Source organism: Camellia sinensis, chromosome 5 (assembly GCF_055761805.1).
Source record: "Camellia sinensis isolate YWXY chromosome 5, ASM5576180v1, whole genome shotgun sequence".
NCBI classification, from domain to species: Eukaryota; Viridiplantae; Streptophyta; class Magnoliopsida; order Ericales; family Theaceae; genus Camellia; species Camellia sinensis.
The window spans coordinates 173,322,026-173,349,841 of NC_138965.1; the positions used below are offsets into that span (position 1 = coordinate 173,322,026).

A 27,816-nucleotide genomic window follows, 5' to 3' on the forward strand; every position below is an offset into this window, starting at 1 on the left:
AAGGACATTAAGGGGAATGACATTCAAGTAGATGTGAAATTCCAACAAGTCTCGCGGTATAAGACATTGATGACCGCATTTAGAGCACTAGCAAGTAGAGCTACTGAAACTGAAGAAACTTATGATTTTTGTATTGCACACCTAGCTACATTAGGTGCAAATGTTGAACGCAAGTTAAGTGCTCATTTTGGTGTTGGAAATGAAGTAAGTAATGATGATGTCACCCAAAGCTTTGAAGTGGATTGCGAAGATGTGAATCATGTTGTGCAACCAAAAGGATTGAAGAAAAAGGTGGCAACTAGTAAGGGCAAAAGGAGGGTAAAAGATGGATTCGAAGCGGTGTTGGTAGTGAACTCCAAAAAAAAAATCCCGTGCTAATAGCTTGGCTTCGTCAAAATCTATTGCAAGTCTAACAGTTAGTCCAACAGTTACACCTTCTCCATTATCTGTTGGAGGAGATATCTATGTTCATCAACATGTTCCTTCTCTTCAACCTCTTCCTTCCCTTCATCCTCTTCCTCCATCTTTGGCCATGGGTGATAATTCTATTCCTCCGCCATTAACGTATCCCACATATCACGTAAGTGTTAGTTTAACATTGTATTTTTTGTGTGTATTTTTTGTGAAGCCTAATATATGACATTGTTGTAGGCGGACAATTTGCGGGAGATGTATGTAGTGCCAAATTCTTTGCCAAATTCAATACCTCAACGGTATTCTGCTCAATCAACATTCCAGTCACTACTTCAAGGTTCATGTGGATATGACATTGCGTTTCGATATTCTCAAGAATCAAATAGTCCAATGTGCAGTCAGGTTCGTCCTTGCCGTCTTTTTAATTTTTAGTTGCTGAAAATTCTGTGATAGCATGTATTTACTTACTGAAAATTCTGTCTTTTTTCCTTTTAGGCTATGGACAAACAGAAATAGAAGCAAACTGATGCTGAAATTGGCCTGGGAAAGTGAAGTCATAGCAGCTGAAATTGTGAAGCAAACTGTTGCTGGAAAGTGATGTTGCTGGTATGAAGCAAACTGCTGGAAAGCGAACTGTGAAGCAATGTGTGTTCAAATGTTAATGGCTTGTATGTGTGTTCAAAGCAAACTGTGAAGCAATGTGTGAAGCAAACCGCTTGTATGCGTTAATTTAGATGGACCAATGTGAGCAAACTTCACTTGATGTTAATTTACAGTTGATGTTAATTTACACAGTCTTTTCATTTGTTAGAAAAATTATCCCATCTATTGTGCTGCTGTCCATTTTTTGATTCTGCTGGAACTGTATTTAACTTGTATTTGTGTCTATGTTTGTATTACTGAAACTGTGTTGTAACTGTGTTGGTGTCCATGTTTGTATTGTTGTCCATGTTTGTATTGGTGTCCATGTTTGTATTGGTTCTGGTATGCTGGTTCTGGTTCTGTAGTTCTGCTGATCACTCATCTGTTCTACTGGTGGTATGCTGGTTCTGCTGTCATCTGGTTCTGTTGGTGGTATGCTGTTGTTATCTGTTCTGCTGGTGGTATGCTAGTTTTGCTGTCATCTGGTTCTGGTATGCTGGATCTGCTGCTAGAACCATAACATGTTGCTAATGATAGAGCCATAACATGATGGTTCTGGTATGCTGGATCTGGTATGCTAATGATAGAACCATACATGTTGGTTCTGGTATGCTAATGATAATGATAGAACCATACATGTTGGTGCCAATGTTGGATCTGCTGCCAGACTTATAGAACCATAATATGTTGGTTCTGGTATGCTGCTGTTGTTAAACCAAAATGTGCCATACTGATAAATGGTTCTAATAGAGTTTCATGCTACTGCCATACTCAGAACCATAACATGCTAACAGATAATAGATAAACTTGTTAACAGATAAACTTGCTAACAGTTTAGCATGCTGCTAATGATGATAAACTTAAGTAAGTAATAATGATGCTAATGATGATAAACTTAAGTAAGTCATGCTGCTGCCATACTCAGAACCATACGTAAGTAATGATGATAAACTTGCTAACAACATGTTTCGCCAAATTCATTCCATCATTCATTCCATAACAGATAACAAGTTGAATGTTTCCCAAAATTCATTCCATCATTCATTCCATAAAAGATAACAAGTTGAGGGAAATCAACCAATGTTAATTCATTCCATAACAGATAACAGATAATAAGTTGAGGCCACAAGTTGAGGGAAATCAACCAATGTTAATTCATTCCATAGTTCATTCCATAACAGATAACATATAACAAGTTGAGGCCACAGGTTGAGGGCAATCAACCAATGTTTCCCAAAAATCAATCCATAACGAAGTAATGGCAGTTCTAAGTTCAACATTAAAATTCGTTCCATAAACATAAGTTACATCATGAAGTTCAAAAAAACCCAAAATAGTACATACTTCCATTCAGTTTCCCAAAATACAATAAAGTACAAAAATTACATCATAAAGTACAAAATGATAGAAAATACAATGAAATACACCATCGCTTTGATATTATTTTCTATTCTTTGAAACTTTCGACCATAGTCATTTTCCATGTAATCAAGCCTCGTTCTTACATCGTTAAAATCTTCTACTGTTATAGCATCACAAGCTGTATCGTTGGAACGGATTCTAGACGTAACGTCTTCATCATCTTCATCTACGAACTTGAAGTAATTGCAATGGGGAGTGAGAGTGTTACTCTGCAATGCATGACAATCAGTTAGTTGAATAAGACAAATATTAATGTGACTACTAAAGAAATAAATTTTCTAATACATACTTACATATTTTGATAGGCAAACAAAGAAGAAACGCCATTGATTTCTATTCTCATTGGTTCTTACAATATATATGGCAGCGGTTCTTCCACAATTGCATAGCCTCGGTTGTAATCTTATGTTGATATTGTTAGAAGAAGAAGCTATTTTTTAAATTTGCATACATGAGAAAATTTTTAAATGGCAGTTCCATAGAGGAAAGGGACAGAGTGTGAAGGCTATTTGATTTTGAGCCAAACTGAAAACATCTTCATTGAAAATGGAACAATGTGGAACAACTAGTGTAACATCTTCAATTTGAGAGTGAGTGACTAGATTTGCAAGATTAATGTCAGCACTGAAAACATCTTCAATTTGAGCCAAACTGAAAACATTCTTTGGGTAAAATGTCAAGACTTGCTAGATTAATTGGAAAAATGTGGAACAACTACAATGTGGAACAATATCAGGACTTGCTAGGTTGTCAAGGATTGACTTAACTCATTGTTTCTTAACTCACTTTTATTGAAGCCAATGCAACACCTAGTTCTTAACTCACTTTCATTTGATTTGCAACTGACTAGGATTTTATCATTTATTCTACCCAAAGTAGATAATTAGTTTTTCAAACACAGAACATCGCATTAATGGATATAATTTCAAACACAGAACAAACTAGTGTCATGGATAGTTAGTTCAACTATAATTTTGACAGAAATTTATTTTTGGTGGTAGTTATTCAATGTTCAATTTTGCACATAGTTTGCTGTTTGTGGTCCTGTTTATATTTCAGTATTGGTTTCTATGCTTGAATTCTGTATTGGATTAGTATAGATGTTAGCAGTGCTAAAATAACATATCACAACATAAAACACTTACTCCAGCCTCTTATATATGGAGCAGCTCGTAACAAATTTGTATAAAGTACATTTTATACATGCTAAAATAGCATAGAAAAGACTACACCAGTGGAGATGCTTCTAGTATGTAAACAAAAAGAACTTAAGTTGTTTTTGGCTTCAAGGACAATAAATCTTAGAAATAGTACTAGAGAGCAATTATATAATTTCAAACACAGAACGCACTACTGTTATGGATAATTAGTTCAACTATCATTTCAAGCACAGAACAAACTAATTTCAAACACAAAACTTAAGTTCAACTATAATTGGTTTTTCAACTATAATTTGAAAACTTAAGTTCAAACTAGTGTCATGGATATAATTTCACAGGAACTCTACAACAATTGTTTACAAAATCAAGTAGAAAATAAATCAATTTGTCAAACTAATTCATCCAAAACCCACAAAATCACAACCACTCTGAAAGCCCTAAATTTTCACTATTCGAATCCCAAATCAAAGCCCTACTTTTGAAATTTCAAATCTATTTTCTCAATCTCAATCACATAACCCTAACTTCTTAATTTTAGATTTTCGAATACAAACCTGGTTCTTCTATGGCCTCAGAACCCACGTTCTCATCAAGAAATTTCTTCGCTCAGCCGATGGTGGTCGCGGTGGAGCTATGGTTCACGAAGAAGAGAATATTAGGGCTGGAATGGGTCGCCGTCTAGGTCGCCGGTGCCGTTTGGGGGACTGGTCGCCGGTGAGGGTGGGTTCGGTGGAGGAGGACAGGTGAGTGTAAGGCTGAGTGAAAGTGAGAGTGATTGTGCTTGAATGTATAACTATAGCAACGACCATGAATAAAGTGAAATTTCAATTTCTTTATTTTATTTATTTTTTTTTTATGGCCGTTGGATGTGCAATGACTGATCTCAGCCATTGCAAGGAGGAGATGGAGGAGGAATTGCAAGGAGGGGATTTGGACTCATCATGATGAGGCACAACAATCCCCAACTCGGTGATAGTGTTTGATTTATTGAAATAAAATAAAATAGAATTATTATTTTATTAAAAATTTTATTTTTATATTTAATTTAATTAAAAAATAATAAAAAATATATTATAAATAAAATTATTTTTATTTTTCATAAGTTATCAAATAGAAATGTCATTTGTAGCTTGATCATTAAAAATATATATATTTTTTTTGTGTGCCAAACTTTATGTTTAGATTTCATTTGGCAGTGGCTTAAAAGGCCACTCAAAATTCCATTTACTCAAAAAATTATTTTTTGTCAAAATTTTTATTTTAATCACTTAAAAAAATTATTAAAAAGGCTAAAAAAATTAGAAATGTGTTAAATAATATATATATATATATATATATTAGCATTACTTACCTTGTGGAGTTATTTTTAAATAAAAAAAAAAATTATTTGTTTAGTTAATTCGAAGGCTGTAAATTGTTAGCAACCCACTAAAAATACTCTAAACCTAGCAAAATTATAGAAATCCAAATGGCATAAATAATACTCCCACTAGGTCTTGTTCAAAAAAATTGGAACCCCACAATCTCATTGGACAGTTAGTGGGCCACCCACATGCATCATAAGAGTGGATCCTAGTAAAGATTAATTAGCAGAATTTAAAACCTTTTCTTTTCTTTTTAAAATTTTAAAATTATTTTAAAAATGTAAAAATGGGGTTGTGGAATTTTAGGTGTCAAAAAAGAAAAGCCAAGTTGGGCTATGGGCCCAAGCCCAGTCAGCATACACTTGGGAGAGTGAGGCAAGAAGAGTGAGGTGGGCTAGTGGTGGTAGTGTTGACAATGACTGAATCTATAACCCATATAAAAAGAACGTAAGAGTGGCGTTCCTGATTCCTGATTCTTGATTCCTTCCTGCTCTGAACCTGCGAAGCGGTGGAAATTGATTTCTCCTGGAAGATTCATTTGTTCGGTGCACCGTTCGGATAACAATTGCTAGCATTCAAGCAATATCGCCTCTACAACTGCCCAAACTTCAGCTAATTTCTTTGCTTGCTCAGTTGCTGGAAAGATTTCTAATGTGTTGCAAAAGAGAGTCGGTTAGTTAGTGCACAAAGCCATGCCTATATATATAGATATGTGTGTATGCTCTTTGTTCTGTTTCGTTTCTTGTCTTGGTTCAACTTCTTTGTTTCTCGGTTCATAGATTACTACCCCAAATCCATAATTTGGTATGTAATTTAGAACTTGTGTACTCTGTAGGAGAGGGTTCAAGGAAAAGAGTTGGAAAATTCGAAGATCTTCGAAGATCCTTGAAGAACAACTTCGAATTCTCTAGAACATGATGAGAGGCTTAGATTCTTCAATAATCTCAACTTAGGAACACAACAACAAAGGAGATGATGGAGATAAGAGATTGGGTGAAGAAGAAGGCAAAATGGCTAGAGAATAGAATAATGGCAAGGCTCTTCCATTGATCTCCCACTTTCACTCTCAAGGTTGATAATTGTTACGCCACCAGTGAATGTTACCCAAGCACCAAGCGGGCCTCCTTTGGTGCCAACAACAAATCTGCAAGCACAACCCGGTATAGCGGCGCCATGCGGTGGACTCTATGGGCCTCAATTCAATATCCCATCACCAACTGGCTTGTCTATAGGCGCTGATGGCCAGTATCGTCAAATGTCCTCACCAATGATGAATTCGCAGCACCAGAAAGGCCCTTTTGAACTCAACCCCGTTAATAAAAACAGTCACATAAAGCGGGCGATTGTGAGAAAAAGGATACTTTCGATCAGCCTCGGAGAAAGTAATGGCACTAGATTGCTCTTTTGCCTTCCTCGGGATAGACCCCTCAGTCGACATGCATTCCTCATGGTGTGCCTCGGCTATATTAATGATAGACTTGGTGATTTCCGTTCTTGCCTCCCTGGAAAGTCCAAGCTGGTCAAAGAACTGCTTGAACTTTACACAGTCTTGCAGGGTTTTGGCATAGTGATCCGGATCTTTTTCCACTCTTGGAGGCTCGTAGTTAACCATCTCCTCGGTCTCCTCAAAATAAGATGCCACATAAACATGGTGTCCTCCTCTTCCATAGTATTCTTCTCCTCCTTCTGGATCAAAGGGATCTTCGCCATGAGTCATAAATGTTCTGCCCTCTGGATCGAGAGCACTTCCATAGTAAACTTGCTCACCCTCTGGCTCGAGGATGTCGTCCAGATAACAGTCATCGTCATCGAGATTAGCGATAGCCTCAATCATTGGGCCTTCATAAGCTATCATAGCAACATTCTTGCCCTTGTCTCGGTGTTGAGGATACGGTTGTTCTCGGATGTCTTGAGTCCCTCGCTTTTTGAACCTCAATTCGTCTGCCTCGACTTTATCTCTGAAGATTTTCCTGAGAGTCCAACACTTCTCTGTCGGATGTTTCAATGTACGATGGTAGACACAAAATTCAGGGCTCTAACCACCAGATTGGAAGCATTAGAGGAATTTTGACCCCTCGAGGCTTAGAGGTGGTGGGAACTTCTTCGACAGCCAGTTCGGTGAAGTAGATGGCATCAGAATAATGAGCTTCATGGATCTCGAACGGCCTTTCTGTAGCCTGAATTGTCACCGTCTTCTTTCCCCATTTAGCCTTAACACACTGATGATAACTTGATGGTACAACCCCATATCTATGCATCCAGGTCCTCCCTAGAATGATGTGATAATTTGCCTCAGAATCGATAATATGGAACTTGGTGGCCGAGCGAATCTCTCCAACGGCTAAATCAACTGTTACGCATCCGATAGTAACTCTCCTTTCTCCACCGAAGCCAGTGATGACTATCGGCTGCTTCACAATGCGTTCTTCAGAAATTCCGGCTTTTTCTAGAGTAGCGCGAGTCATAATGTTGATAGAGGCTCCACTATCTAGAAAGGCCCTTTTGAACTCAACCCCGTTAATAAAAACAGTCACATAAAGCGGGCGATTGTGAGAAAAAGGATACTTTCGATCAGCCTCGGAGAAAGTAATGGCACTAGATTGCTCTTTTGCCTTCCTCGGGATAGACCCCTCAGTCGACATGCATTCCTCATGGTGTGCCTCGGCTATATTAATGATAGACTTGGTGATTTCCGTTCTTGCCTCCCTGGAAAGTCCAAGCTGGTCAAAGAACTGCTTGAACTTTACACAGTCTTGCAGGGTTTTGGCATAGTGATCCGGATCTTTTTCCACTCTTGGAGGCTCGTAGTTAACCATCTCCTCGGTCTCCTCAAAATAAGATGCCACATAAACATGGTGTCCTCCTCTTCCATAGTATTCTTCTCCTCCTTCTGGATCAAAGGGATCTTCGCCATGAGTCATAAATGTTCTGCCCTCTGGATCGAGAGCACTTCCATAGTAAACTTGCTCACCCTCTGGCTCGAGGATGTCGTCCAGATAACAGTCATCGTCATCGAGATTAGCGATAGCCTCAATCATTGGGCCTTCATAAGCTATCATAGCAACATTCTTGCCCTTGTCTCGGTGTTGAGGATACGGTTGTTCTCGGATGTCTTGAGTCCCTCGCTTTTTGAACCTCAATTCGTCTGCCTCGACTTTATCTCTGAAGATTTTCCTGAGAGTCCAACACTTCTCTGTCGGATATTTCAATGTACGATGGTAGACACAAAATTCAGGGCTCTCACGGTCCTTTTTTGATGGCATTTCTTCAACATAAGGCAATTTTAGCTCTCCGTCAGCCACCCATTCCTTAACTAGAGCTTTCACTTCCTCGATTCCACATGGATAAGAAACATTCCCCTTTTCACCATTATATTGCTTTCTTTTCTGGCCTCTATTGGCGCAAAAGGGAGCTATGCCCGTACCTAATCTTGTTACGCCACCAGTGAATGTTACCCAAGCACCAAGCGGGCCTCCTTTGGTGCCAACAACAAATCTGCAAGCACAACCCGGTATAGCGGCGCCATGCGGTGGACTCTATGGGCCTCAATTCAATATCCCATCACCAACTGGCTTGTCTATAGGCGCTGATGGCCAGTATCGTCAAATGTCCTCACCAATGATGAATTCACAGCACCAGAATGGCCAAGACGCCCCTAGCTCAGTCTTCGGGTACATAAGCCAAGTCCCGGGAATACAACCATCAAACTCTCTCCCTCAACAGTTTCTCACTCTCGCCGATGTGCAGGCCATGTTCGATCTCGAACGGGGCAAGAGGACCTTACCCTCTTTGCCTGATCCAGACGTCAAGCCGCCTTACCCCATTGAGATGCTGAGCTATCCATACCCTGAGGGGTATACAGTGCCGAAGTTCATCAAGTTCGACGGCAAACAAGGAAATGCCCGAGAACATGTTGTGCGATTCATCGAGACTCTAGGTATTCATGGTTCAAACCACGTCCTCCGACTGAGAGAATTCTCTAAGTCCCTCACCGACCGAGCATATAGTTGGTATGTTAATTTGGCCCCAAACTCTGTCCGAAGTTGGGAGGAAATGGTTAACAAATTCCACTCCAAGTTCTTTCAAGTGGCGGAGAAGGTGACCACACTTACATTGTGTAAAGAGAAGCAACAAGAAAGTGAAGACATCCTTGACTACGTCAAAAGGTTTCAGGACAAGGCCGTGGATTGTCATGAAACTGTTGAGGAGAGTTATCTGGTTCAAATTTGTCTAGAAGGGGCATTGAGCAGGTACAAAATGTTTCTAGTTAACCACAAGCTACCCACCTTCTCGGCATTAATAGAAGCAGCTCGGAACATTAGCATTCCTCAGGCTCAGGAGTCCGGATTTAAAGCCAGTTACAAGACTAGTTTCAAGTCATCTCGTGGACCTATCGTTGCTGCTGCCTCTGCCCCGGATACCCGAAATTCACAAGGAGGAGGTCATAGAGGCCAGAAAAGAAAGCAATATAATGGTGAAAAGGGGAATGTTTCTTATCCATGTGGAATCGAGGAAGTGAAAGCTCTAGTTAAGGAATGGGTGGCTGACGGAGAGCTAAAATTGCCTTATGTTGAAGAAATGCCATCAAAAAAGGACCGTGAGAGCCCTGAATTTTGTGTCTACCATCGTACATTGAAACATCCGACAGAGAAGTGTTGGACTCTCAGGAAAATCTTCAGAGATAAAGTCGAGGCAGACGAATTGAGGTTCAAAAAGCGAGGGACTCAAGACATCCGAGAACAACCGTATCCTCAACACCGAGACAAGGGCAAGAATGTTGCTATGATAGCTTATGAAGGCCCAATGATTGAGGCTATCGCTAATCTCGATGACGATGACTGTTATCTGGACGACATCCTCGAGCCAGAGGGTGAGCAAGTTTACTATGTGTCACGACCCAAACCCGGCCCTATAGGTTTAGCACCGTAACCGGCCAGTAATCCGAGATTACCGAAGGCCTACCTAACAGTAATCCAGTAAAACAGAGTACAGGGCCTGGCGGAAGCCAATACAGTAAATAAACAATGTCCAATGAGCTGTGACAGTCTACACATACAAGTACAATAATTCAGAACAGGGATCTAATCCCTATTAACTAGTACAGTAATAGTCTATACAGTCTATACAGTAAACAAAACAGTTACAGGGACAGACGGGGAATATTAAAACACCCCAAAGCCGAAGCTTGAACGGCTTAGAACCTCACAGTGAGGCACAGTGGTTGGCTGACAAAACAAAATCTTGCCTGACGCTCCTAGCAACGGTCCAGTGCCTGAACACCTACATATATATATATGAGCAGTGAGCTAAAGCCCAGTGAATAACATAATGCGTAAAGAGGTTTAGGATGAATGTCTTTTCAAAATTTAAACAGTTCATTGATTCAGTATATCGGTCAGTCAGTTTGTGGCTCATATTGATGCCGTAACAGTCATTTAGAAATCATAGTAATCGTACGTGGCACATCCGTTAGCAGTACTAGTAGCAGTGTCAGTACAGTAGCAGTAACGGTAACAATAAAGTAGCAGTAACAGTAACAGTACAAGCAGTACAGTAACAGTAACAGTACAGTAGCAGTACAGTAACAGTAACAGTGCAGTAGCAGTACAGTAACAGTAGCAGTGCAGTAGCAGTACAGTAACAGTAACAGTGCAGTAGCACAGTAGCAGTACAGTAACAGTAACAGTGCAGTAGCAGTACAGTAACAGTAGCAGTGCAGTAGCAGTACAGTAACAGTAACAGTGCAGTAGCAGTACAGTAACAGTAGCAGTGCAGTAGCAGTACAGTAACAGTAACAGTACAGTAACAGTACAGTAACAGTACAGTAACATTTCAGAAAACAGTACAGTTCTTATGGATTCAAGAGGTGTCTCGCACAGACTCTAGAGGTGGCTCACTCTGTAGCACTTAGTTCCGTGCAGCACTTTGCTCCAAGTTTCACAGATTATAACAGTCATATGTGGTACATCCAGTAGCTAAACAGTACAGTAGGTCTTAATAGATCGGGTCTTAATAGACCAAACAGTGAATGATGGCCATCATATCAGTAAACAGTAGTGGTTCCAACATGGGAACCGACAGAGATCTCTGTAACAGTAACAATCAGTAACAGTAGTTGCTAAGGATGCCACAATACAGTTCAGAATATAGGACATACATTCATTCAGTTAACAGTAATCAGTTCAGAAACAGTTCAGTTTAATTGTTCAGAAGATAATCATTTTGAACATATCTTTACACAAATGTTACTCACAGAGTTCTGGGCTATAGTAAGCTAGACCGTGTCTCCCCAGTCGCCAACCCTACACAGTTAACAGATTGAACACACTAAGCTACACAGCTGGGAAAGATAATAATTTAACCCCTAATGCCTCGGTGTGTTCTACATCTATATCCTCAACAAGATGTCTACAACTAGGCCTAAGAATGCCTAGAATGAGATGAGGATGCAAAGATGCACATTTAAAAGCATTTTCAGAAAAACAGAGTCCCGCTCGAGCGCAGGTTTCCCCGCTCGAGCGGTCATGCAACAAAGGTTCACGCTCGAGCGTAAACTTTCCCGCTCGAGCGTACTGTAAAAGTACTGGATGGGTGAAATCTCCGCTCGACGCCCGCTCGAGCTTGAGACATGACTCCGCTCGAGCGCTCAATCCTCCGCTCGAGCGGACTGTAAAACAGTGCAGAGAGATGCTGGATGCTCGGATTCCACGCTCGAGCGGCACTTCCCCCGCTCGAGCGGAAGTGCGAAATCTGGAAAACCCAGATTGCACCTCCAAGCTCAAAACCAAGTTGTTAACAACTCAAACCGATCCTCTTGGGCTCATTTTCTGGAAAACTCTTATAAACATATAGAATATCATAGTTCAAAGCTCAATTTGAGAAATCAAAGCCCAAGGGTTTTTAATTCAAACCCAATTTCAAACCATTTTCCAAGAACAATCCTCAAACATGACATGCAAACATGCATGAATTCAAATCATTTCAAAGCTTCAATTTGATGCTCTAAGGAGCCAATTCTTTTCAAAACATGGTGAAATCATGGATTTAACATAAACATGAACATGCATGCACCAATTACCATGAATTCGACTCCAAACTCATTAATTCCAACATGCATGCATGAAATGAGCTTCAATTCACCATTAATGACCCAAATCATGACTTAGTTCTACAATGAAGCATGAACCATGCAAGAACTAGTTCAATAGCATCAATAAGAAGATAGGATCCTTACCTAGAGCTTGAATTAGAAGACTAGGAGCTCAAATATGCAATCTATACTTCAATTCCTTCAATTCTCCAAACAATTTCAAGATGAAAACCAACTCCTCTAGTCTCTCTCTCTCTAAGGTCGGTTGAGGCTCAAAATGGCTGAGCAAAATGTTGCCTAAGTGTATATTGAGGCTCAAATATGTTATATTGAGTGGGCCACTAAGGGTGGCAAAATGGTAATTAAGTCAAACTCTTTAATTAGCTTATTTTAATCTAATTTAATCATACCTAATCAGTTTTCAGGTAAATACACCATAAAATCACATTAATTGTGACGATCATAAAACACTAATCGGTTTCTAATTCGGCCGCCGATAAGGCCTTCAATTAGCAGTTTAAACATATAAACATGAACAGATAGTTCAACAGTCAAACAGATAGACATGTATTTAAACAGATACCGTCGATCGATCAGTTTTGGAATTCAGTCAGTCTTAGTTTAGCAGTAATCAGTGACAGTATCAGTAATCAATGGTCAATCAGTGATCAGTGATGAGGGTTGTTACACTATGGAAGTGCTCTCGATCCAGAGGGCAGAACATTTATGACTCATGGCGAAGATCCCTTTGATCCAGAAGGAGGAGAAGAATACTATGGAAGAGGAGGACACCATGTTTATGTGGCATCTTATTTTGAGGAGACCGAGGAGATGGTTAACTACGAGCCTCCAAGAGTGGAAAAAGATCCGGATCACTATGCCAAAACCCTGCAAGACTGTGTAAAGTTCAAGCAGTTCTTTGACCAGCTTGGACTTTCCAGGGAGGCAAGAACGGAAATCACCAAGTCTATCATTAATATAGCCGAGGCACACCATGAGGAATGCATGTCGACTGAGGGGTCTATCCCGAGGAAGGCAAAAGAGCAATCTAGTGCCATTACTTTCTCCGAGGCTGATCGAAAGTATCCTTTTTCTCACAATCGCCCGCTTTATGTGACTGTTTTTATTAACGGGGTTGAGTTCAAAAGGGCCTTTCTAGATAGTGGAGCCTCTATCAACATTATGACTCGCGCTACTCTAGAAAAAGCCGGAATTTCTGAAGAACGCATTGTGAAGCAGCCGATAGTCATCACTGGCTTCGGTGGAGAAAGGAGAGTTACTATCGGATGCGTAACAGTTGATTTAGCCGTTGGAGAGATTCGCTCGGCCACCAAGTTCCATATTATCGATTCTGAGGCAAATTATCACATCATTCTAGAGAGGACCTGGATGCATAGATATGGGGCTGTACCATCAAGTTATCATCAGTGTGTTAAGGCTAAATGGGGAAAGAAGACGGTGACAATTCAGGCTACAGAAAGGCCGTTCGAGATCCATGAAGCTCATTATTCTGATGCCATCTACTTCACCGAACTGGCTGTCGAAGAAGTTCCCACCACCTCTAAGCCTCGAGGGGTCAAAATTCCTCGTTGGGAGGATATCAAAGACGACAAGGAGCCGATGACAGAATCAAGTAAGCGGGCGATGTCTAGACCAGAAAGTCCGCCTATTCCTCGGAAGGTGATGAAAGTTCGAGAAGGAGGCAAGATGGTGTATTATTTATGAAGGTGCGGGGAGTCGGTTTCTTCAGTCACCGACTCCGAGTCAAAAGAAGAGCCTCCTGACAATGATATAGTAATAAAGCCTGAAGTGGCTCCAGAATGTATGCAAGATGGGCCGAAGCCTCAGCCTGAACAACTTATCGAAATAGATCTGAGTGATGGACAAGATGCACCGAGGCCGGTATTCGTAAGTTCGAGCCTTAGCCCAGAAAAGCGGGAACAGTTGTTAAAGTTGATAAGCCGATACTCAGATGTGTTTGCTTGGTCATATAAGGAAATGCCCGGACTAGATCCTGACCTAGTCTCCCACTATCTTGATGTGTTCCCAAACTCCAAGCCAATGAAGCAAAGGTCTCCGGGTAACTTGAATGCACAAGCTGTAGAACTGAAGCAAACTCAGGAGAGATTAGCGATGCCACACAACTCCAACAAGGATGACGGGAGAAGTTGAAGTTCACCAACAAGGATCCTCTAATGGTGGTGATGACAGAACCATGGCTCCAGATCAACCACTTTTGCTTGAAGCCATTCAAGGACTCTCTCTCTCTCTCTCTAATTTTTTTTTTGGTTGGCTTCCAAATCTCTCACAAGAAAGTACATGGGACATATTCCAAACCAACTTTTATTAGGGGAAAAAAAAAAAGCCTCCTAAGCAGAATAACTGCAAACAAAGCAGAGGTTGTGGAAGATTTTAATAGCAATTTGTCTAAATTTGATCTATAATCTACATTGGCAAATAAAATTTTGAAAAATATATATTAGGCTCATTTGAGATTAAATTCTTTATGCATGAAAACCCAACAATAAAATTTCAAGTCTATTGTTAATTTGATTAAAAAACTTTACTGCCTTATGAATCATGATACTTATACTGTATCTAGCATTGTGGCTTTACATGCTTCCTTTGGAGTTTGAAGCTTCCTTATCAGAGGTATTAAATATGATTTTGTTAAATACATCATATGCTTTATTTATAGGATGGTGTAGGTTGGGTTGGAAAATTGCTTTTTTCTTGGCAAGGGAAAAAATTTGATTATGATTTGAAGCAGGTAAAATTGCTCTCAATCATAGTTATTCTTGTGGTTGATTTTCACTGAACTTAGTTTTGATTTCTAACAAGCAATCTTTGTTGAAAATCATGATTCCTTTCAGCTTCATTTTGCGAGTGATCTTCTAATGGAGTTGGGTGTTGGGGTAGAGTTGGCTACTGTAGTTGTGCCATACCTTTTTCTGCCTTTAGCTTGTACTGCCAATGTGGCCAAGGTTCAACCCCTCTCTTTGTCTCTCATTTTCTTCCCATTTTATAAATTCCGTCTGATCTATGTGATGAGTTAGCTTTATTGCTTTACTTTCATATTGTTTCACTTGCAGAATATTGGTGCTGTCACATCAACCTCAACTCGCACTCCAATATACAAAGCCTTTGCCAAAGGAGAAAACATTGGGGATGTTATTGCAAAGGGAGAATGTGTTGGCAATGTTGCCAATCTGGTATGCTTCTCCAACTTCAATTACGATTTCCAGAATCTTGTGTTTGCATTGGGCCAATTGAGAACATATTTTGATGGCTGCTATAGTGATTGTTGACACAATTAAATTGATCTGCATATTTTGTACTTCGTTTCCAGTCCTAATATTATTTGGTATGTTAAATGGCACCTCATTGTATATGTTACCGTTATTCGATATAAAAATTAAGACCCCCCCCCAAAAAAAAAAAAACACAATGTGAAATTCACTGGGAACATTTCTCTTTTCATGTCTCTCTGTCTCTATCTCTCTCTCTCTCTCTATCTCTTTTCTGTCTATCTCTCTCTCCCTGTCTCTCTCTCTCACTCATCACTCTTCTCTCTCTCTACTTGTCTATTTGTCTATTTCTCCCTCACTATGTTCGCCTTGCTCACTCTCTTCTCTATTTATCGAGCTCCTTCTCGATTTATCGATCCACTATAAATGACGTCGTCTTACTCTTTTGAACATTTCTCTTTTCACCCATTCTTTCATCTTCCTATCTCTCTGTCTCTGTCTCTCTTCTTTTTCTCTCTCTTACTCATCACTCTTCTATGTCTGTCTGTCTCTCCCTTTCTCTATGTGTCTCTGTCTCTCTTCTCTGTCTCTCTCTCACTCATCACTCTTCTCTGTCTGTCCGTCTCTCTCTTTCTCTCTTTCTCTTTGTGTCTCTGTCTCTCTTCTCTTTCTCTTTCTCTTTCTTTCTCTTACTCATCACTCTTCTCTGTCTGTCTGTCTCTCTCTCTTTTTCTCTGTGTCTCTCGTCCATCTCTCCTCTCTATCTCTTTCATCTATCTTCTCTCTCTCTTTTTTTTTTCTCTCGCTTTCTCGCTCATCTCTTTCTGTCTCTCTCTTGTTTATCTCTTTTCGCTCTTTTTTTTCTCTCTCTGTCTCTCTCTTTGTTTATATCTTTTCATCTATTTTTTCATCTTTTTCTCTCTGTTTTCTTTCTCTCTCTCATTCATCACTCTTCTCTCTCTGTCTGTCTATTTGTCTCTCTCTCTGCGTCTCTCATTCATCTATCTCTTCTCTCATCTCTTTTTTTTTTCTCTCTCTCTCTGTGCCTCTCACTCATCTCTCTCTCTTACCACTCATCTCCTCTACCACCTTCACCACTACTGCAAATGCCATTTCACTACCACCACTACTACCACGGTCGCCATTTCACTCTACGACTACCATTACTACTACCATCGCTACCACTCCACTACCACCACTACCACTATTGCCACTACTACTACTACCATTACCTCTCTTTCACCCCTACTACTCCATCTACCACAATTTCACCACTAAACTCCTTTGCCACCACCACCATCACCACCACCACCACCATCATCTCTTATCTACCACCTTCACCACTACTGTCGGTTCCTCTTCTCTACCACAAAATTTTACCTCTCTTCTCTCTCTCACTCATCACTCTTCTTTGTCTGTCAGTCTTTGTCTTTGTCTTTGTCTTTGTTTCTTTCTCTTTCTCTTTCTCTCTTTGTCTCTCGCTCATCTCTCTTTTGTCTATCTCTCTCATCTCTCTTCTCTCTTGCTCATTTATCTTCTCTCAATCTCTCTCCGTCTCTCTCGCTCATCTTTCTTCTCTCTTCGTCTCTCTCTTTTTCTATGTCTTTCTCTCGATCATCTCTTTTCGCTCTCTTTCTCTCTCTCTTTGTCTATCTCTCGCTCATCTCTTGTTTCTCTCTATTTTTCTACATGTCTCTCTCTATCTGTTTCTCTCTCTATCTCCCTGTCTCTCTCTCTATATCTCTTTCTCTCTTTGTCTCTCTCTCACTTATCACTCTTCTCTCTCTCTGTTTCTCTCTCTGTGTCTGTTTGTCTGTCTCTCGCTCTTCTCTCTCTCTCTATGTCTGTTTGTCTGTCTGTCTGTCTGCTTGTCTCTTTCCCCCATTGTGTTCACCTTGCTTACTCTCTCCCTCATCTCTTCTCTATTTACCGAGCTCTCCACTACAAGAAAATGCACTTTTAGCGACCACTTTGTCTCTTTCTCGCTCATCTCTTTGTCTCTGTCTGTCTCTCTCTCTTTCTCTTTCTCTCTCTCTTCTCTATCTGTCTATCACTCATCTCTCTCTCACCACCCATCTTCTCTACCACATTCACCACTACTGCAAATGCCATTCCATTATTACCACTACTACCATTGCAAATGCCACATTGACTACAAAAAATTAACTTTATTTTAATGGAAAATACTATCCCTACTTCTACCAGATAAAAAAATAATAATAATTTTTTATTCATTAAAATAAATATGAAACAAATAAATTTTCAACCCTACTAAATGAAAAAATAAAAATAAAAATTCATTAACTATAAAAAAAATTATTTTAATAAAAAATAATTTTTTTTAGCAATGACATCCTCTGTTGCAAAAAAAAAAAGTAATTTTATTATTTAAATATTTATTTGTAATGAAAATAAAAAAAAAAATCCCAAAAATTTTCTCCCCCCCTTCCTTTTCCATTCACGCTCGGGTTCCCCCCACCCCAAACCTAAAATCTCCAATCTCAAAAATCCTTAATCTTTTCCCCCATTTTCCATTCCCGCTCGGGTTTCCCCCCACCCCAAACCCAAAATCCCCAATCTCTTGAACCAAAATCCCCAATCTCAAAATCCCTAATCTCTTCTTACTCTTTTGACATAACATTTATCTTTTCATTCATTTTTTCATTTTCATGTCTCTCTGTCTCTATCTCTCTTCTCTTTATCTCTTTCACTCATCACTCTTCTTTCTCTGTCTGTCTGTTTCTCTCTCTCATTTTCTCTCCCTGTCTCTCGCCATCTCTCTTCTCTCTATCTCTCTCATCTGTCTTCTCTCTCTGTCTCTCTCGCTCATCTCTCTTCTCTCTATCTCTCTCATTTCTTTTCTCTCTCTCTCTTATCTTTCTATCTCTCTCTATCTCTCTTGCCATTTCTCTTCTCTCTCTGTCTCTCTCTTTTTCTGTGTCTCTCTCTCGCTCATCTCTTTTCACTCTATTTCTCTCTTTTTGTCTATCTCTCGCTCATCTCTTGTTTCTCTCTCTTTTTCTATCTTTCCCTCTATCTCTATCTCTATCTCTCTCTCTCTCTCTCTCTTACTGTCTCTCTCTCTCACTCATCACTCTTCTCTCTCTCTACTTGTCTATTTATCTATTTCTCCCTCACTATGTTCGCCTTGCTCACTCTCTTCTCTATTTATCGAGCTCCTTCTCGATTTATCGATCCACTATAAATGACGTCGTCTTACTCTTTTGAACATTTCTCTTTTCACCCATTCTTTCATCTTCCTATCTCTCTGTCTCTGTCTCTCTTCTCTTTCTCTCTCTTACTCATCACTCTTCTATGTCTGTCTGTCTCTCCCTTTCTCTATGTGTCTCTGTCTCTCTTCTCTGTCTCTCTCTCACTCATCACTCTTCTCTGTCTGTCCGTCTCTCTCTCTCTCTTTCTCTCTGTGTCTCTGTCTCTCTTCTCTTTCTCTTTCTTTTTCTCACTCATCACTCTTCTCTGTCTGTCTGTCTCTCTCTCTTTTTCTCTGTGTCTCTCGTCCATCTCTCTTCTCTATCTCTTTCATCTATCTTCTCTCTCTCTTCTTTTTTTTTCTCTCGCTTTCTCGCTCATCTCTTTCTGTCTCTCTCTTGTTTATCTCTTTTCGCTCTTTTTTTTTCTCTCTCTGTCTCTCTCTTTGTTTATATCTTTTCACCTATTTTTTCATCTTTTTCTCTCTGTTTTCTTTCTCTCTCTCATTCATCACTCTTCTCTCTCTGTCTGTCTATTTGTCTCTCTCTCTCTGCGTCTCTCATTCATCTATCTCTTCTCTCATCTTTTTTTTTTCTCTCTCTCTCTCTGTGCCTCTCACTCATCTCTCTCTCTCACCACTCATCTCCTCTACCACCTTCACCACTACTGCAAATGCCATTTCACTACCACCACTACTACTACGGTCGCCATTTCACTCTACGACTACCATTACTACTACCATCGCCACCACTCCACTACCACCACTACCACTACCACTATTGCCACTACTACTACTACCATTACCTCTCTTTCACCCCTGCTACTCCATCTACCACAATTTCACCACTAATCTCCTTTGCCATCACCACCACCACCACCATCATCTCTTATCTACCACCTTCACCACTACTGTCGGTTCCTCTTCTCTACCACAAAATATTACCTTTCTTCTCTCTCTCACTCATCACTCTTCTTTGTCTGTCAGTCTTTGTCTTTGTCTTTGTTTCTTTCTCTTTCTCTTTCTCTCTTTGTCTCTCGCTCATCTCTCTTCTCTCTATCTCTCTCATCTCTCTATCTCTCTTCTCTCTTGCTCATTTATCTTCTCTCAATCTCTCTCCGTCTATCTCGCTCATCTTTCTTCTCTCTTCGTCTCTCTCTTTTTCTATGTCTTTCTCTCGATCATCTCTTTTCGCTCTCTTTCTCTCTCTCTTTGTCTATCTCTCGCTCATCTCTTGTTTCTCTCTATTTTTCTATATGTCTCTCTCTATCTGTTTCTCTCTCTGTCTCCCTGTCTCTCTCTCTATATCTCTTTCTCTCTTTGTCTCTCTCTCACTTATCACTCTTCTCTCTCTCTGTTTCTCTCTTTGTGTCTGTTTGTCTGTCTCTCGCTCTTCTCTCTCTCTCTATGTCTGTTTGTCTGTCTGTCTGTCTGCTTGTCTCTTTCCCCCATTGTGTTCACCTTGCTTACTCTCTCCCTCATCTCTTCTCTATTTACCGAGCTCTCCACTACAAGAAAATGCACTTTTAGCGACCACTTTGTCTCTTTCTCGCTCATCACTTTGTCTCTGTCTGTCTCTCTCTCTCTCTTTCTCTCTCTCTTCTCTATCTGTCTCTCACTCATCTCTCTCTCACCACCCATCTTCTCTACCACATTCACCACTACTGCAAATGCCATTCCATTATTACTACTACTACCATTGCAAATGCCACATTGACTACAAAAAATTAACTTTATTTTAATGGAAAATATTATCCCTACTTCTACCAAATAAAAAAAAATAATAATTTTTTATTCATTAAAATAAATATGAAACAAATAAATTTTCAACCCTACTAAATGAAAAAATAAAAATAAAAATAAAAATTCATTAACTATAAAAAAAATTATTTTAATAAAAAATAATTTTTTTTAGCAATGACATCCTCTGTTGCAAAAAAAAAAAAAGTAATTTTATTATTTAAATATTTATTTGTAATGAAAATAAAAAAAAAAATCCCCAAAAATTTCTCCCTCCCTTCCTTTTCCATTCACGCTCGGGTTCCCCCCACCCCAAACCCAAAATCTCCAATCTCAAAAATCCTTAATCTCTTCCCCCCTTTTCCATTCCCGCTCGGGTTTCCCCCCACCCCAAACCCAAAATCCCCAATCTCTTAAACCAAAATCCCCAATCTTAAATTCCCTAATCTCTTCTTACGTCTCTCTCTCTCTCTCTCTCTCTCTCTCCGTCTCAATTTGTTTCAGATGCTGATTCGGATGATTCACGGTCGAGGAGGAAGAGGAAGAGCAGGAGTTCTAGGCGTAGAAGTAGGAAATCGAAATCAGTCGGTGATAGTGAATCGGATGAGTTGAGTGACCAATGCCACGGAGATAGTGAATCCAAAAGTCTTCTCTCTCTCTCTCTCTCTTTCTCTCTCATCATTTCTAGTACTATTCAGGAGCAAGAGCAAGAAAGAGACCCAAACAATTGGTGAATAGTAATGGCCGGCGAAGACATTCACGACGGCCTTCAAGACGAGCCATGGGAAGAATGAACTCTCCACCTCCTTTACAACTCCAAGATCGATCAAGGTCTCTCTCTCTCTCTCTCAATTCTTATTGATTCATTACCGTGACGTGTTCTTTGATTATCACAGATTTTTCAATTGCTAAAGTTGCATTGTGGACAACAGTAAGTATCAGATTCCACATCCTCCTTGATCTCTTATTATCTCCTGTGTGAGCTCTTGATTTTTTTTTTCGTCCTTTCAATCATTGATGTCTTCTCTAACTCGACAGTTTTGTTTTTGTTCCTGTAATTTTATTTATTTATTTATTTATTTATTTATTTTTGCAGGTTATCAACCCATTCACTAAATATCCTTTGACTAAATTATTAAGTTATGAAAATAGGATATTAGATGTAATTTGTGACGTTGTCTGCAAAATTATGAAGTAAATATCCATATTTGATTCCTTAACACTGCACAAGTTTGCCCTGTTGATGAACCCATTGGCCAGAAGTATCGAGGAACTGCTGCCTGTCAGAATCTCTTGTACTTTCTGGTGTTTCATTCTGCTGAGGACAGCACTTGTCATTTCTTCTGTTATTGTTGCATTTCTCGTTCCTTTCTTCAGTACGTGATGTTTTCTTACCATTCATTTCCATATCATATCACTGGCATGTATAATAAGATCATCACTTACAATCTTAATGTTTGATTCTGTACTTGACATGCACTATATATGTCATTTCTTGGCATTATTTAAGAGCAGTTTGCCTATAGGAAGGTTTTCAAAATGCATTCACCTTAAAATGCATTTTGATTTGTAGTTGCAGTATCAGTTAGGTAGTTTTTAGTGCTAGTGATGTCACAACTATGGTAATATTGATGAGTGCACTCTTAAATAATTAATACATATCCCCAGAATTGACAATGTTAGTTCCAATTCAACCAGAGCAGTCAACTATTCAAACCAATATCAAGAAAGTTGGAATTGAATTTGGATGTTTTGTTAAGCAAAAAAGTTTGACAATATCATAGCTGTGTATTTTAGCTAACCTTTGACTCAATTTAACTCAACTTAGTCCCAATTTACTTGGGGTCGGCAAACATGGACCCATTTACTCCTCCAGTTGGCTCTATTAAAAACCATCTCCTTGGTTAAGTCTAAGGCAGCCTTTAAACACCGAAAATTTCCAAATAAAACTAATTTTTTTTGAAACCTTGGAATCATTTGGTGGGAGATTAGAAACATCACAAGAAGCTGAAAGGGGAGAAAACCTTGAAGTTGTCTTTTAGGAAAAGATCTTTTATGTAGCTGCCCTCTTTTCTATCCATGAGCTTTTCCTATTTTCTAAAATAGGGTTAGGAAAGCACTGACACACATCACAGTATATGCAAGAGTCCTTGTCTGTTCCAAAGACTGGTTTTAGTGTGAAATCTTCTCTTTTGGACCTTTTCTAATGAATACGTATTCATTATAAACTGATTTTAGTGTAAACACAGAAGTAATATCTTTCTGAGTTTTCTGGATAACAAGGGAAAAGCTATGTTTTTAGGATTAGAGTGGTAGGCTAAAAAGGAATAAGGTTTTAGGATTGAAAGGTTAGGGTCCTCCTATTGAACCCAAACAACATAAAAACATGCCCTACACTTCCATACCACATTCCCATTTTAGAAAACAATACATATACTAAGATGGACCGTATATTAGTCAGTCTATCTTAATCACTTTCAACCTGTTTTTCACAAATCATAAAATATAAATCAATGGCAGCCCAAAGTAAGATCAAATTCTTACATATTAACCACATCATTCCTAAAGATTACACATCTTTACCAACATCTTATGATGTATGTTTCATTCCTGATTTGTTTATGTCTTGTATTCCTCTTTGGTTTTTTGTCTATGAATTTTTGTTGATTTCTGTGTGGGGTTTAGATATGTTCATTAACAATGCATTTGGTGTGGCTTCGGCAGTAATAGTGCCAGCATTATGTTTCCAAAGAATTGTAAAGAAGGCGACAACCACCCAGGTAACAGAGCTCAATTCACTGTTCCTTCATATTTTGTGCCTTATTTCTATCCTCAAATTTCGGAAGAAAACATTAGAAAACTAAATGGATTATGCATCAGACAACAGCCTTCTTATAGCTTTAAGGATCAAGAATGTCCTAGCATGAGACTTATTGAAAAGAATTCAATGTTTGCTTTGGTTATGGAGCTGGAAATCATTTCTTATAGAAAGAATATTACTCTCTTCAAACATGACACCAAATTGATGCTTGTGCTTCACTTTTAACTCAAAGAAGAGTGGCAGAATGAAGTTTAACAAGGTGTAGCAGCAAATATTCTGTTTGTGTTTTTGAGAGAACTGGGCATTTTGGTTGTTTTCCGTTTTTTGTTTTGGAAAACAAAAACAATGAATTTTTTTGAAAACACCCATCATTTCCATTTTTTGTATGAAAACAATTTTTTGGTGTTTTCTAATAAGTTGGTTGTTTTCAGAAACAGTTCCTCAAATAAGTTGTGTGTTTTTTTAAAAACATGAAAACAGAAAGCAGAAAACAGAAACACAACCAAACAAGCTCTAGGTTTCTGTTAGAATTTTTTTTGGTGAAATGAACAAGCTCATTGTTTTTTGGTACGAGACAGCATATGTACCATACTGTAATAGATGGATATCATAACATATGCATAAATTGATGGCCATGAACTAATTGTTAGACTGATAAATGAATAAAGCAAGAAGAAAGAAAATAATTAAATAAAGAAGCACATACATGAATGGAAGAAGAAACATAGTCAATATTTATTATTATTGTATATTTTTTGGTATATGTAACTACTTCCCTTGTATTTACTTGCATCTGTTTTCACATATTCAGATTGTCTTGAGCATCACAACAGTGGCACTGGGCATTATTTGTGCAGTCCTGGGAACATACTCTTCACTGTCGGAAATCGCAAAGCAATACTGAGATATATCTATTCAAAATATTTAGAACATGTTCACAAATTAATTTCTTGGCTATTTCATTTCACCTTCAATATTGATATTCTATTTAGGACATGTTCACCTGTTATCTTAGTTTTTTAGCCTTCTGAAGAATTTGTGTATTGAATATTTTTAAGAGAACGGGTTTTTGAAAACTGAAAAAGGCTAAAACAGTGAAGGTGACCACCAAAAAGTCAATTTTTTTGTAGTGAGAGGAGATCAACTAATATGCAGTCTAGAGAATGGCAAAGGTGAGGCTATCTGACCCCTAGAGAAAAATCAAAGGCGGAGATGATATCAACAGAGATATCAGTGCATGCTCATCTTATTTCCTTATTTAATTTATTTGATTTATTGGTCAATGGAGTTGTGTTTTTCTTTTGTTTGCCTTTGGTCTTATATGTTGGTATCTAACTATCTTGCTAGCAAGTATGTAATGATACGTAATGTTTTCATATTTTAGTGTTTTGTAGTTATGTGATTGTTTTGTATTGGAGATATGTAGTTTGGTGCTTGTGTGTATCAATTTCCGACCACACTGCCAAACTAGTACTTAGCTAGAGAGCACCGGCAGAATAGATTAAACCCGAACAACCTGTCAACAAAAAGAAGAGATTCCGACGGTGGTTCGTCCACCCGGGGGCACTCCGACGATCAAGTCAGTTATCTCTCAAAGATAGCAAAAGTGCTTAACTCACTATTCAGAGCCTAAAAAGGATACCTTAGACCCATGAGGGTACCTCTCTTTTATAGTCAACACAAACCTAGTCCCAATAGAAGCCTAGCTTCAATGGACTTAGGATTACTGCTAATCTTAGACTCCCAGCAGGATTGGGATAAACTCTTTAAGAGTCTTATCTTTACCCAAACTGAAGTCTTCTCTCATTCTAGGACTCTTGTCCCTTATCTGCTTATCCCGGATTCTGGTATCTTCGCAGATAACCTCGGCCTAGCCGAGATCATCTCGGTGTCATGACCAAGACACGTAACACCTCGGCTGACACTTCGGTGTCACCTTGGCCATGTGTTGTCATTCAAAAATTATGTCCCCACAACTGCTACTTAGGTTTTATTACCTCGGCATCCTGAGGTGATGGAACCTATATCATTCATTCCTTTAATCATGACCCCGGTTTTACTTCAGCTTGTAAATTTTTCTTAAAATTTCAACAAGTGTTAAACATGACCTCGGTTTAACTTCTACTTGTTAATTTTTCTTAAAATTTCAACAAGTGTTAAACATGACATCTGTTTAACTTTAACTTGTAAATTTTTAAAATTTCAACAAGTGTTAAACATGTCATCGGTTTAACTTCAACTTGTAAATTTTCCTTAAAATTTCAACAAGTGTTAAACATGACATTGGTTTAACTTCAACTTGTAAATTTTTAAAATTTCAACAAGTGTTAAACATGACCTCGGTTTAACTTCAACTTGTAAATTTTTAAAATTTCGACAAGTTTTAAACCAACCTTAGCTTGTAAATTTCAACTCCCAAGCATCATTCTCCAGCCCTCTTTGGTGCACTATTTCCAATGTCATTGTGAGTCCTTTTGGACCTCCCTCCATTGGTCGTGTCGAAACAGAGTTCCTTTTCCTGAACATCTCGATGTTCTTTGGTGCAAGTTTCTTTTGTTTGACGTGTCTTCTGGGATTCTCCATGCCCGACCTCCCGCGAAGGCCGGTGAGAATGTCCGTTGGTCCCGCCATGCTGAGAGACTGCAGGAACCGTTTTCTGCCCCCTTTTCCGGGCACCTTTCTTGGCCACTAGAATCGGCGTATTTTGTAGTTGCAATGGTGGCTGCATGACGTTGTCCTGCATCATGAAATTGACGACCGTTTGTAGGTCCGCCAATTTGTTCGCCATTCCCTTCATCTCGTCGTCCCTCCGTAGGCATCTATCCTTCCATACCTAGAGGTCATCCTCGTTATAATACCTGCTTCGGTCTGATTTCTTTGGCACGTCGCCCTCCTGGCCGACGTCCTTTTCTCCGTGATTCTTATCACGAGTCTCTTCGTTGCAGTTGTCTTCTTCGACGTCAGGGTCAATATGTTTCCCACTCTCAGTAGGGGTGTCGTCCCCAACCTTCTCTTTCTGTCTGCCGTTGGCCATCTATTCTCCTTTCTTTCCCACAGCCAGCGCCAAATTGTGTGTCAATTTCTGACCACACTGCCAAGCAAGCACTCAGCTGGAGAACATTGGCAGAATAGATTAAGCCCGAACGACCGGTCACAAAAAGAAGAGATTCCGGCGGTGGTTCGTCTACCCAGGGGCACTCCGACGATCAAGTCAATTATCTCTCAAAGATAGCAAAAATACTTAACTCACTATTCAGAGCATAAAAAACATATCTTAGACACATGAGGGTGCCTCTTTTTTATAGCCAACACAAACCTAGTCCCAATAGAAGCCTAGCTTCAATGGATTTAGGATTACTGTTAATCTTGGACTCCCAGTAGGATTGGGATAAACTCTCTAAGAGTCTTATCTTTACCTAAACTGAAGTCTTCTCCCATTCTAGGACTCTTGTCCCTTATCCGCTTATCTTGGATTCCGGTATCTTTGCAGATAACCTCGGCGTAGCCGAAATCATTTCAGTGTCATGACCAAGACACGTGACACCTCAGCTGACACTTCGGTTTTACCTCGGCCACGTGCTATTCAAAAATTATGTCCTCACAGTGCTTGTTTTGAACTAATCGTATTTGTCTTCCCAGTTTGTACTCATCTTATTAATAAATTTTTTGTGAGTAAAAGAATTTTTTTTTTTTTTAAAAAAGGACTCATCTTATACATATAATTTTTTTTTTTTTAAAATAAGTATTGTAACTGTTACGCTATGCGCGCGGGGTCCAACTAGTTGGAAATAAATATGTGTAAGTATTATGTGATTGGATTCAAAGCTAGAAGTGTCTCCCTCACTCACACACAACACAACCATGTGCAACAATGTGGCCCACGTGGGATGTGACATGCTTGAGGGGCTCTTCCAAGTGGTTCTGTCTTTCTCCCTCAATAATGGAAAATGCCAAAAAAAAAAAAAAAAAAAAAAAAATCTTTAAAATAGTTATTAGTGTTAAAAAATTGTATAAAAATATATAAAATTATTTTAAAATATTTGAAGTGTGTAATTTTAAATATTTTAATATTTTGTATTCTTATTAACAATCTTAAAAACTTTCATTGATATGATTATGGAAAAATATATAGACTTGACATGAAAAAATTACAAAAAAATTAAAATAAAAATAAAAATAAAAATAAAAATAAATTTGTGAATTATATTTATTTTTGAGTCGGACCTACATAATATATATATTTTTATTTTATCTTTTTCATGATCTAAACAATGGAGGACACATGTTATAATACAAAGAGGCTAATTTTGAATTTACAGCATAATCTTATTTTGAAAGCACGTTTTAGGAATAAAAATATAAAAATTAATATTTTCAATATCTTATCAATAATATGATAGTAATGTCAGAAATATTAATAAATATACCAATTTAAAGAGAAAGCTCACTTGACATGGATTACATTAATCAGAAATGCCTCATACACCCACTGGGGGTCGACCCCCAGTGAGGTGGCACTCCATTATTTGACAAAAAAAAAAAACTTTTTTCTTTTTTTTTTTTTTTTTTGGATTTCAACCAGTGGGGGCGCGACACCTCACTGGGGGTGCGACCCCCACTGGGGGTATGCATCAGTGTTGTACATTAATATAGTATTATTTTTAAAAAAAATTACAACGCGATTATATTAAAATAAAATTGAGAATC

General features: G+C 38.8%; 1 protein-coding gene across 9 annotated transcripts; it reads left to right on the forward strand.

Annotated features, from left to right (window-relative positions):
• The first annotated feature begins 5,461 nt into the window (after positions 1-5,461).
• Positions 5,462-24,392, forward strand: LOC114271227 (protein root UVB sensitive 6-like). Of its 9 annotated transcripts, none has more exons than XR_014330513.1 (10): positions 5,462-5,674; positions 14,791-14,862; positions 14,966-15,076; positions 15,185-15,304; positions 20,793-20,895; positions 20,987-21,119; positions 21,385-21,404; positions 21,517-21,664; positions 22,974-23,068; positions 23,921-24,014. XR_014330513.1 is itself a non-coding variant. In XM_082870467.1 (10 exons), the coding sequence occupies exons 1-10, from the start codon at positions 5,654-5,656 to the stop codon at positions 24,130-24,132; spliced, it is 996 nt and encodes a 331-aa protein (XP_082726593.1). In that variant the 5' UTR covers positions 5,462-5,653; the 3' UTR covers positions 24,133-24,392. The 9 variants fall into 9 exon arrangements, 7 of the variants coding, with proteins under 7 accessions (XP_082726593.1, XP_082726599.1, XP_082726596.1 ...); XM_082870467.1 differs by having other exon boundaries at positions 23,013-23,068; positions 23,921-24,392; XM_082870468.1 differs by having other exon boundaries at positions 5,468-5,714; positions 23,013-23,068; positions 23,921-24,392.
• The last annotated feature ends 3,424 nt before the right edge of the window (positions 24,393-27,816 follow it).